The following is a 13008-nucleotide window of genomic DNA, read 5'->3' as shown; positions in this document are numbered from 1 at the left end:
CTGGAAATAGTCTGCGTTCTTGTCAGCCAAAATGGAAAAGCCTCCAAATTCATACATCGCCCATCAGGTGGAGTCCTCAGAGAGGGTGTCACGTCATTAAAGGGAAAATTAGTCTTAGCGGTTGCTCTGCCCTCAAATAGCAAGGCATAGGAGCAAGGTGCAAAAAGGAGCGTTTAACTGTTTCCAAGTAACAAACCATGCCCTAGAGCAAAGCACAAGAATATAAAATATGCATCCTATAGGGAAGTAAAATGACTAGCCTCCAATAGGATATTACCACGCAAAGACATAAGACATTAACTAACAACAACAACAACAATAACAACAACAATAATAATACACCTGTTGAGACAGACCCAGAAATGACTCAGGTGACAAGATGTGTAGACAAGGACAATTAGTTGTTACTTTAACTTCTATATGTTATAGCTCAGTTCTGTGTGGAGGAAAGCAAAGAAGGGCTCTGTTGAGTAGAGAAGTCGGGGATATTTTTAAGAGATTCAATTAACTCCTGCTGATAAAAACAGAATAATCTGGTGTGGAAATATGCTGGTAACACTGACATCAGATGTAGAAAATGCAAGTGAACATGCAGGCATAGCAACGGAAGTACACAGGACGCGACAGAAAAAGACAGAAGGAAGAATGAATAGGGAACCGTGGGAGCTTTGTGCAGTGTGCAGAGGCCATGAGAAAATGGGGCTGGATGTGCTCTTGATCTTGTTTGCAGGCATAGATTCTCGGGTGTACAAATGTCAGAACTCATCAAACTCTATGTCTCAGATATGTTCAGTTTGTTGCATGCTGGTCCTTTACCAACTTTGGTTTAAACACACACACACACCAACCTGAAACTGTCACAAGTGGTTGGCTATGGGCTCTTTTGCTTTATCTAAAGACAACTGCAAGGAGCAGGGAACAGTGCTCTTCATGTTACTGGCCCTGAGTTCAGGGAGCTTACTAGAAACTAGGCTTCTAATGCAGAGAGTGGGAGCTCTAAGCTTTTGGTGACAACGGCTTATTGGTGGGTGTGCTCAAACTGATCGCTTTTTTGGGTTTAGAGGACTAAGACTCAGAGGCTGGAGTTACAGTTTGATTCTTTAACCTTTAGTGCACTGTCATCTTCCATAAACTTTACCACAAAACTTCTCACATTCTTCCTAGTATTAGCTTACTGTAGCTGCTGCTGCTCTTGGCGACTGTCTGGAACTCTCAACTGCCTCTTGATCATGTATCTCAGAGCTTGGATACCAGGGCTCTCAGCTCACAGTGACTGTCTGGGCCTCTTAACTGCCTCTTTTCTGTGGTTGCTATTGTTAAGTCTGATTGTTCAGCCCACTATACCACTAATACAGACAACACGTCAGTCAAAGGGCATTCAGAGATGTCTTATTGGGCTCAATGCTGCAGCCCTCGGGAGAAAAATCTTCCAAAATGAACTTCAAAGGTGTGGAAATCATTCTGCTTACATCACCAGTGACACATGCCTGTGAATAGATTGTGATTCTACCAATCACAGCCTCACATGAGCTTCTAGTCCCACTTCAACTTCACTTAAGCACCAATCACAAACCTCGCATAAGCTCCAAATCACCAGCTTTTTCTTTCTCTCTCTCTCTCTTTCTTTCTTTCTTTCTTTTTTTCTTCCTTCCTTCCTTCCTTCCTTCCTTCCTTCCTTCCTTTCTTTCTTTCTTTCTTTCTTTCTTTCTTTCTTTCTTTCTTTTTTTCCTGAGTCACCTATAGCCTCCCCATCCTAAGTGAGAACTGCTACAGGAAGAGGCGCCTTGTTGAGGTTGATTGACATTCCTGTTACTAATGTAAGCTGGTGTAGCTGTACTGTATCGAGGCCTCCTAAAGCAGACATTGTGGCTGCATTAGCAGTCATGGGTGTAGCTCTAGTGTAGTTTTCTCAAGCCACCTGGGAAGTACTCTGCCGTGGGACACCATGCATGGTGGCCGCCCACTGGGTCACCAAATGTGAGGCTGCTTTGTTGACAGCTCCGTTCAACAAGTAGGCAGAGAAAGGGGTCTATAAGCGGTCTCTCAGGAGGGGCTGGAGAGATGGCTCAGCAGGTAGAGATGCTTGTGTAGTGATTCTAGATCCCACATGGTGAACTGACTCCTGAGAGTTGTCCTCTCAACCCCGACACTCTGTCTATGGAATGAAGGAAAACAAAACGGACAACTTTGAAGTCAGCAGAGAAATACGTGGAGCAGAAACACTGATCAATCCAACTAAAGCAGAAACGGGAGAAGGAACCCTATAAAAATAGACACGGAAAAGAATAAGGTATTTTGTTCCAGAAACTAGAAAAAGAAATGCAAAGCAGCCTAAAGTAGAAAGGGCGAATGCATTTAAAGCAGAGAGGGGTGAAAAGAAAAATGTTACAGTTTCTCAACAGAACAAAACTCAGATTATTTAAATGATCGATGAAAACAGTTTAGCAAATACTAGGAAAAGACTTGGGGCATGGGGCAAGAGGGCTGGAGAGATGGTTCAGTGGTTAGAGCACTGGCTGTTCTTCCAGAGGACCTGCGTTCAATTCCTAGCAACCACATGGTGGCTCACAACCATCTGTAATGGGATCTGATGCCCTGTTCTGATGTGCATGAGAATAGAGCACTCACATAATTAAATAAATAAATCTTTTTGAAAGGAAGAAAAACAGAAAAGGCTTGTACAGCTTAAATAATATTAGAAAAAAGGGAGATGGTATGTATTTTTAAATTATAAACAAGTGTTACATTTATTTTTATGCCAATCTTTAAAATAAATTTTATTAGACTGCATTTTATACAGAATGAAATGCATGCAATTTGGGGGCTGGAGAGATGATTCAGGGGTTAGCAATTCTAACTGTTCTTCCCAAAGGACCTACGTTCAGCTCCCAGCACCTATATGGCAATTTACAACAATCTCTTAACACCAGTTCCAGGGAACCCAATGCCCTCTAAGGCCTGCACGTGGTGCATAGACATACATGAAGGAAATACACCAATACACCTAAAATGTTGTTTTGAAAATGCCTATGCCTAAAAATAGAATTTGATAAACGACACACCCTGCCTGTAACCACTACAAAGCACAAAATAGTTTGCCATTTCCACAGTTTTCCAATCTTTTCTTACCTCCAGGCCTGCCTCTAGCTATTACTGCTAATCTGCTATCTCTAATTTCATACTCTTACCTGTCTCAAGAGCTGTATCCACTGTGTCATAGAGAATGCTTTCTTCCACTTAGCAACATTTCAGAATTCATGTAGAGTATCCAGATTAACTCACCTCTTCGAATTCCCCAGTTGTCTACCATATTATATACCACAATTTACTAATTCAACTGTTGATGGCTTTGGGCCATTCCTTGTGGGTCTGTTTATGAACAGAGCTGTTATAAATTCATCTAGAAGCCTTCGTTTCATGCAAGTCCATTTCTCCAGACTGGAATTGCTGAGTCAAGCAGCTAAGTGTAAGAAGGGCCTGTCAAGATGTTGTCTCATCCATATTCATTGAACTTTCAGTAGCCTTATCTCCTCATCAGATCTTATACCAGTACACTTGCAGTCTCAAATGTAAGATAGGTTTCTAAAAGAAATGGCTGAAGAAAACTGCAAAGACAATTCATGCCAGATACCAAGAAGGTTCAGCTCCCCCCCTTCTGCCCTCCAAGGGTTGTCAGTATCAGAGCTTAAACAAACAAACAAAAAAATGTACCAACTTTCCAAAGACGCATTAATTCTCGTCTCTTACTCAATCCTATGGGAAAAGGGGCATTCATTTTATGAGGCAGTAACAACCCTGATACCAATATTTAGTAAGAACAGCTGTCCAATCACGTGTGACTTGGGTCTTGGAACCCTCCCTAACCACAGGCAGAGATGGAATAAAGAAAGAACAGATGTACACAGACCCACAGTGTCGCTGGGATCTGGTGTGAGTCTTCTAACCTGCTGATACCTAGAACCTCAATATATCTATTAGGTACCAAAGAAGGGGAGTTAGCGAGTCGCCATAGGAGGTCTGTGCAGGTGAGCAGTTTCAGACTGTAAACATCCACTCGGGGGCCACAGTAATTGCTAGCACTGAGCAATCAATTATTCATTCATAAACATTCATTCTCATACTCTCCAGGAAAGCTTTATCATTTCTCTGGCGCCTGGCCCATATAGGTAACAACTTTGCCAGTTTCTCACTGGTATGTTTTGGGTCATGGTCCTGCCCACGTCAACAAAAGCACATTCTTTCGGGACGCTACTCACTCAGAACTTCCTCTGATCCCTAAAGGAAGCACCACAAAAACAATCCATTATCTACTAAGACAGAAAAACGTTTTTAAAGTGTCAGCAACACTTCAAGTGTCAGCGACGATTCATGATCAAGAAGAGTGTATACTATAAATGTTGACTGGTTCAATACCAGAAAAATTTAGCAACATTACTAGCAAACAATTAAAACTGAGGTCATTGCTAGGCTGGGACTCCTGTTCAGTCTCTTCACAAGCTGGAAAACCCTGTTTATTCCCCTTCCACCAACTCCACCTACAAAGAAAAAACACCTCACTACTCAGTGTTCCAGCAACCCACCCATGAGTGCCTGCTCAGGGGCTCACTTTTTGACCATGTAAGGGCAAATACCAGCTCCTAACTCACATGTCATCACCCCATGCCCAAGACCCATTAAAAAACCAACCAACCAAACAAACAAAAAAACTAACCCTTGTTTTTGCCTGGATATGTGACCTTGCTGACCTTGACCTGTGAAATCCGATGAACCCACCAGAGAGCTGCCTCCAAATAAACCTGCCATTATCTACTTTTAATCTGGTCTAATCTGGCTGATTATCTGTCAGTGACAGAGAGAAAAGATGATCAAGTTATCTGAAAAGATAAAAATTTTAAATGAATTTTCAACTCTACTTATACACAAATTAAGTAACTCGAATACACAAAGGAATGTAGTTGGGAAGTGCAATGAGAAAACCCAGGCAAGATCAAGCAGCACAGTTTGAACCAGTATGAGAACTCACTATTACTAAATACACAGGCTCAACCTTGAGTCAGCAGTAACCAAGTAGATGAGAAAAGCATTTCACAATAACTTCGAAAAATGATACCTACTAATAAAACTGACCCCTCCCCAAATTACCCAGACCTTATAAGAAAGCCTATAAAACTTTATTCATGGATGTTTTGTGAAACAGAAGTTTTCAAATATGTTGTGGTTGTTGTTGTTGTTTGTCGTCGTCTTGAAAACACCCTCCTGTCCCCACCTTTTCCCTCTCAGTGCTTTACACAAGCTCGCTAGTTCGGGAATGTGAAACACCCAGGAACCGAAAGCACCTGCGAGTCCTCTTCCTACTAACGGGGTACATCAAGCAACAATGTACAGGGAAAAAATAATAATAAAAGTACCAGGCCTACCACGTGACAATCCCCGCCTACCGGGCAAGCGAGTCAGCCAATCACAGTGCTCTCCCCACCTGCGCCTCGCTCCTCCTCCCTCCCGCCCCCTCCGCCCCCTCACGCACGAGGTGGAATCCAGTTTCAGGCTGTTTTCACCCCCACAGCAGGGGGCCCAATGCGGCTGCGCGCTGCACCCTGATTGGCCAAGTGCCGGGCTGAAGCGCGCGCAGGCTCCGAGCTCGGTTACTAAGGGCGGGAGCCCGGCAAGGGCGCCGGCTGCTTGCTGCGTCTCTGGAGGGCGTCGAGGCCCGACGACGCCATGCCCAACCGCAGGGCCAGCCGCAATGCCTACTATTTCTTCGTACAGGAGAAGATTCCCGAACTGCGCCGGCGAGGCCTGCCGGTGGCCCGCGTGGCAGACGCCATCCCCTACTGCTCGGCCGACTGGGCGGTGAGGCAGCGGGCAGTTGGGCAGCGGGGAGGGCGCGGTGGGAACCCAGCCTGGGGGGAGCCCGTGGAGGGGACACAGCCCAAGGGCAGGACCAACCGACAGAACCTTCCAGAACCGGGGTGTGGATCGGACGCCTCACCCTCACAGCTCGCCTCTCTTGTATCCCTCTTCTCCCCAAGCTCTTGAGGGAGGATGAGAAGGAGAAATACTCAGAAATGGCTCGAGAGTGGAGAGCAGCCCAGGGAAAGGATTCTGGGCCTTCAGAGAAGCAGGTAAGGGCAGCCACCTCTCGCCCGCCCACCCTTGGACTCCAGCCACGGTGGAGCCCGAGGAACCTTCGGGAAGTTTCCAGATAGTGCAGAAGCCCCAGGGGAAAGGCAGGTTTGGGGTTGGGGGTCAGGGTTTGCACTAAACGGCTCCCCGACTGCCTTTCAGTTCTTACCGGTTAGACAGCTGTAATAATAATTTTTAAAAAGCGTAGGCTTTTATTTAAATGGTTCCTAGAAACAAGCTTGTTAACAGTTCTTTAAATATTGTAATAACAAGACGTGAAGACCTGGGTTAACATTTGTAGATCCTACAGAACCCCCCCCCCCCCCAAATAGTTAAGCAAATTCCAGAGTATTGGGATAGTAGACTACTAAGTCAGTATCTACAAGGTCAATAAAGAAGTCTTTTTCTTCTCCCTTATGCTGCTTTTCTGTTTGTACATACCGAAATTTCATTCTTAAATTTGTGACATTGGATTGAAATTCAAAATTGTGGCAAGTTATTTGTAAATATGGTAGGTAGATTTACATTTTAAGTTGATGTCTTAAGTCAGGTGGATTTTTGAGGATCTGTGCTTGTGAGCTTTGATTGCTCTTATCAGATTTTTCTATAAAACATATCTCCTTAAGGGACTAGTGATGGCTCACTGGCTAAAAGCTCTGGCTACTCTTCCAAAAGTTCCAGATTTGAGTCGGTGCACCCACATGGTGACTCACAGCCATCTGTAACTCCAGTTCCCAAGGGTTCTGATGCCCTCCTCTGGCTTCCACTGGTGCTGCGCACACACACGTGACACACATACATGCAGCCAAGCACACACACGGGGGGGGGGGGGGGGGGGAATGAAAATTTGAAGAAAAAATTCTCCACAAAACTTAAGTATATTGTACGTGCTTGAGTTGTGATAGTTGGAGGCACAACCTTTTGTAATTTTCACTTTTAAATGAAAACCACAAATAACATTATAGACTTTAGGATTTTGTTCTGTTTTCTTTAAATACTCTTATTCTGCACACCAGCCTGGCGTTTAGTAGGTAGTGACTCGGGGAAGTAAGATGATAGAGAGTGCGCAAATGGCTTTCAGCTATAGCTACTTATACTCGCCTTCCCATAGAGTGCTGTGGTTGGCTGGTATTTACTGATAAAAATAATGTTTTCATTGGCCTTGAGGGAATGCTGACATAGTCCACGGGCTATTTTGAGGTTACTTTATTACATTTAAATATGGGAAGTAAAGTATCTAGCAATGGCTCTGCTTAAAAGTGTTTGATTGGTGATTCTCTTACTTTCAGAAACTTGTATCTACACCACTGAGGAGGCCAGGCATGCTTGTACCAAAACCAAGTATTTCTCCCCCTGATATGTCAAATTTATCTATAAAAAGTGATCAAGGTAGAGTATTCCTAAAATACTTCACTCAAATTTGGATAGCATATTGGGCAATTTTTTAAAAAATGTTCTGTATGATGTGGGAGGATGGAAATAGTGTTTGCCATGCCATGGAAAGGACCTGCACCCATATAAAGAGTGGTGGTCATGCTAGCTTATAATCCCTGTGCTGGGAGGTGGAGACACAACAGCTAGGCAGCCTGGCTAGTTAGTAAACCTCAGATGCCCATGAGAGATCCATCACAAAGAAACATGGACAACTCCTAGAGAGTGACACTAGAGATTGGTGTGTGATAGCCTCACTCAAGGACATCAAGTCCCCACACCCATGCAAGTGCATCCCACCCCCAAAATGTGTTTTGTTCATTTGATCCTACATTTCAAAATCCTTGACTATACAGGTTTAAACATGCTAGCACTGATGGAATGCTGGATAAACTAATTTGCATTTGTTGAAATAATACTGGGAAGTTATTGTAACAAAAGTCTCTTGGTTTCTACCACTTCATATATTATAAAACATTAGTCTTCTTTGTAGCTTCCATACTTAGATTATAGAGGTAGACAAGAAGGATAAGGCTTTTAACCTATTTCCCAGTCTAGTAAGAGTGGATTCTAAGTGTTGAAATACAAAAACAGGAGGTTATGGATTGATGGATCCGTTAACTAGCTTGACTTTTAATCATTCCACAATTTATAAATACATTGAAGCCCTGTGGTAACCCATAAAGATGTACTATTATTATTTGCCAATTAAGAATAAGGAATTTTAAAATATCCTGGGGTGGGCAGGCATGAAGCAAAGATAAATTATTTCACTACCTTAGAGGAGAATGTAGCTAAGGGCTTTTTCTGTTCCTTCTGGCTGTCTTTATTGTGTTCTGCCTTCGTTTAACACAAACTTTTAACATTGGTCTTCCATGGCCAGGGCTAGTCCCACATATTTCTCATGTATATAGGTGGTCTTCTCTATAGTAGCAGAAAGTACAAAGGCAGAGAACTAAATTTCCATAGCTATGGCTCTACTTCATTTGTTCTCTTGGACTTTATTCCCCAAACCTATTTGTTGCATATGTCACAACTTATGTATCTGCTGAAATTAATGCTAACCTATAGCTGAATCATGTAAAAGCTGTTGCAAGACTGAATACTTTTATTGTTTTATATAAAGAATGGTTACTACTTAAATTCTTGACAAATGTGGTTGCAAAGTTTTTTACTTACCTGGTATAATTGAGTTTTCTCTTTTATGATTCACTAGCAAAGACAGAACACATACCTAAATTCTAAAAGTCTTAGGGTTCTGTTTTGTTTTTCAGCTCTCCTTGGAGGCATTTTTTATTTTCTGAACATTTTTAGCCATGGTGAGCTACCTCCTCATTGTGAACAGCGCTTCCTCCCTTGTGAAATTGGCTGTGTTAAATACTCCCTCCAGGAAGGTATTATGGCAGATTTCCACAGTTTTATCCATCCAGGTAAGTAACCAGCATTTGATAGATCCTAAGGAGCATATAACTTTTAAACACTGGCTTCATAGTAGTAGTTTTCTTAAGAGCTGGTGGGTTCTTAAAGAGTGCATAGACATAAGACTTAAGTCCCAACTATTTTGGTTGATTGGTGCTTTTCCTCTTAAGTGAACATTAGAGTTCAGAGGATAGAATTCAAAAATGCACAACCTGCTGTTCGTTTACCCATGGCCTCACATCTTGGGATTTTTCTGCTTTGTCTTTCCACTATCCGATCCTTCACCTCAGTAGTCTTTAGTATGAAGCTGATACTGCTTTATAACCTTGAAAATACCTTTCTGAACCAGCTAGCTTATTTGTGAAGTATTAGTGACTATTGAGACAGTGTGGAGGTAGACCAGTACTCTAAACATCCTTAGTCATCTCCTTTCCACTATTCAATTACACTAAAGGCAAAACAATAGCCCAGGGGAGACTCGAACCTATAACCTCAGCACTCTTTCAGAAGCTAAGTAAGGCAAGATTATTTAGCCTACACAGTGATACCCTGTCTCAAGGAACAAATGAAAAGCAGGATAGTTACAAAGAGTAGGATCTAGACAGTTCCCAAAGGACGGAGAGCAGTTAATACCCTTAAAGTCAAGAGGGGAAATGTATCAAGAGAGGACAGAGCTTTAACATTAATTTGGACATGTTCATTCTCAGAGGACAGCAGAGTTAATCATCTTATGCTTGTGGACATTGCTGCTTAGGGCAAGCCATACAGTTTTTAGAGTGTGTGTGTGTGTGTGTGTGTGTGTGCTTTGAAACACTGATAAGATAAAATTTCAACGTTCTGAAAAATGTGTGTATACTTGCAGTATTGTGTCCCACCACCCACAGGGCTGTCCATTGGACCCTAGCTATAGAAGTTGTTTGCCATGAATTTTCTTTCCCTAGTATAATTTTCCTGGAAGGAACAACTTGCTGTGAAAAATACATAAAAATTATGTTAGTTATCATATGTTTGATTTATACAACAACCACCAAGACAAAAGGGAACAAAACAAAAAAAACAGAAAAGGGCAGTATGAGTTTTAATTTTATATTTCAAGGTAATAAAAGTAACCCACACTGAAACTTGGTCATCATATGAAGGATTACTGCAGCACAAGTAAGAGAACTTCAGATTTCTGTTTCTCAACAAAGCACTTTGTGTTATAGGTGAAATTCCACGAGGATTTCGATTCCATTGCCAGGCTGCAAGTAAGTATAAAGGAATTGGGGTAAGAGGGTCTGAGTGGAACAGCCCCGTTAAGACTTGCTCCTTTAACTTAGAAAAAAATGAAAGCTGTGGGGAATGATAGGTGGAACGATCTTTAAAACCTTTAACCTACACACGCACACTCCTGGTATAGGGGACAAGACTGGGGCCTTACACATGCTAGGCAGTCACTGCCACAGTGCTGGACTTGCAGCCCAAAACTCTTAATGTTTTCCTGACTTTAACTCTTCTTCTTTCCAAGGTAATACAATTTTATTTTCCTGATGTTAATAAATTCGTAGGTTTCCAAGGTCAGCTGTTGGTATAGTGGCCAGGCTCTTAGGAAAGTCATGAAAAGTTTCAGGTGGTCCAGACTTAGACCCATTTATGAGCAATGTCTATTTTAAAAAACATTTTTTTTTTTTTTTTTTAGAATCCATAGTTTTAAAAGTTCAGAGTGGAGCAGTTTTGAGGTTTGGGTGAAAGAATCAAGCTTTTAAGTATTTTGTAACCAAAAAGTTTGACTATGACTAAAATTTATCTAAGATTGGAGCTCAACTCTTACTAGAAACAAGGTTTTAAGCAGTTTCCTATTTGACTAAAATGAAAATCATTAGTTTTACATTAAATTGAGATTCATTCAATATATTCTTTAAGGAACCATTTAATTCCTGCTTGTACAGTTTAACTTTAAAATGTGGTCAACTAGTCTATAGAAGTATTAGAAATAGATGTTTGTCAAGCCTACTGTAACTGGAATATCCTAACTTTTATAATGCTTGTGTATGAGTGTGTGTGTGTACACGTGTGTATGTGTGTACGTACACATGAGCATGCATGTGATCAGAGGACAGCTCTGGGCAGTCCGTTTGTTGCCCACCTTGTGAAGCTGGATCATGAGTTTCTCGGGTGCCTCTGTCTCCCATCTTGAGATAGACGTGCTAAGATTACAGATGCCTACTGCCACATCCAGGTTTTGTTGTTTTTTAATAATGTGGGTTTTAGGAACTGAACTCAGGTTGTCAGAGTTACTTACCTGTTGTACTGTCCCTGACCCTATAATGCTGTTTTTAATTCAAGTATTTTGTATTATCCCATTATATTTTGTATTTGTCTGATTCTAATATTTAAAAAACAAGCAAACAAAAAAGGTACAGATAAGTTGTTTGCCTTAAAACCAAAGTTGGAAACTGTGGATTAAGGAGTTTGAGAATTTACTTTTTTTTTTTTTTTTTAGTTATGCCTCCTCATATATTTTAAAATAGGAAAAGAAGCTTATTCAGAAACATTTTAAAATCTCCCTCACAAGTTACATTATTTGAGGTTATTGTGCTAGTAAGTAGATGGTAATTAAAAACAAATGGAGGAGCTAGAGAGAGAGGTGGCTCTGCAGTTAAAGAGTACTTTATACAAGATTCAGGTTCAGGTTCCAGCATCCACATCAGGATGCTCACAGCCATCTAATTCAGGGGATCTGATGCCTCTTCAGGCCTCTATAGGTACCTGCACTCAGTGTTCATAGACATAAACACAAAGAAGTAAGTAAAATAAGTCTTTAGGACCTAAGAATGAAGCCAGGGACAGTAGCTTATACTTGTAATTCCAGAGCTTGGAAGACTTAGGCAGGAGGACCTTGTACAACTTGAGGCAAGCATGGGATATAAACAGAGTTTGTTGCCAGCCTATGCCACAGAGCAAGACTTAAACTCAACAAAAATGTCAAACATGTTTTTTTGTGAAATCTAGTTTCTGGTTTTATTTTCGTGTCTTAACTTGAAAACATGGTTTCAGTGGGTTCATCATCCGAGTGGGTGCATCGCCTTCCTGCTGTGTCCACTCAGTTATTTAGAGTCACTGTTGCCATTCCTTTGCTATTTTATGATCTTATCTTTAAATATTTTGTTTAATTGCATGTTTTGCAGTATTTTCACATTAAGCAAATTAACAGACTCCTTCCTTTCTAAAAGCTGCCTCTCTTATCTCTGTCTCTTATCTCTATCTTACTGGAGGCCAGGGACATTTTCTTCTTCCTCATGCTGAGGATCAACCTAAGCAGGTCCTACTGCTGAGCCATAGCACAGCTGGGAATGGCTTCCTAATTTATTATCCCAGATAATTGAAACAGCACAGTGTTCTCATTCAGACAAACTTAAAATGTTTGGAGCTTGCCAATTTAAGCCTGTCTCAAGTTACCAATTAAATAACCCTGGGAAATGTGCCAATTAAATAAGATAAATGATGGTTAGAGTGACAGCTATGTTGACATAGTACCTAAAAATGCCTGTGCTAGTGTAGTGTACTGATTCGGAGAAGACCAGACTTCAGAGAATAATCTACCAAGCCAGATCCATGTATTGACATGTGCTCTATTTAAGTAGAGGCCAACAAACATGCACATAGATTTCTCATGGCTATCGAAATGGCTCAGTGGGTAAAGATGCTGCTAAAGCTGATGGCCTGAGCTTGATCCACATGATCCACATGTACCTCCTTCCTGAACAAATAGAGACATGGCTGCCTGGTCTTCAGGTAGTGTCAGTGAAATGAAGACTGCTTCATGGGCATTGTAGGTTGCCGTGTTGGAGTAGTAAAGTGTCTCAGGACTGAAAGGCATTTTGGTATGCATTCCAGGGACACCTCCTTCCCACTTAGGCTCCTCACAAAGAGGTGCTTCAGGTTCTCTATGAGCTGGGGACTGAGGTCTTGACTCCTCCCTCCCTTGAGTGAGAAGACCTTGCCTTGGCTTATCTCACTGGTAGTGGCTTTTCTTTAGAGAAGCTGTGCTTTAAA

The 13008-nt window shown here is 41.7% G+C and overlaps 1 protein-coding gene across 1 annotated transcript in view; it reads left to right on the top strand.

Moving 5' to 3' along the window:
• The first annotated feature begins 5640 nt into the window (after nt 1–5640).
• Mael (maelstrom spermatogenic transposon silencer) overlaps nt 5641–13008 on the top strand; it is a 37360-nt gene continuing 29992 nt past the window's right edge. The window contains exons 1-5 of the mRNA NM_175296.4: nt 5641–5850; nt 6030–6122; nt 7413–7512; nt 8829–8984; nt 10179–10220. Of these exons, the coding sequence (NP_780505.1) occupies nt 5719–5850; nt 6030–6122; nt 7413–7512; nt 8829–8984; nt 10179–10220 (523 nt within the window). The 5' untranslated portion in view covers nt 5641–5718. The remainder of the gene's footprint in view (nt 5851–6029; nt 6123–7412; nt 7513–8828; nt 8985–10178; nt 10221–13008) is intronic.

The sequence above is a fragment of the Mus musculus genome, chromosome 1 (genome assembly GCF_000001635.26).
Source record: "Mus musculus strain C57BL/6J chromosome 1, GRCm38.p6 C57BL/6J".
Classification (NCBI taxonomy): Eukaryota; Metazoa; Chordata; class Mammalia; order Rodentia; family Muridae; genus Mus; species Mus musculus.
Note: the sequence above shows the minus strand (reverse complement) of the source record. Positions and strands in the feature narration are given on the sequence as shown.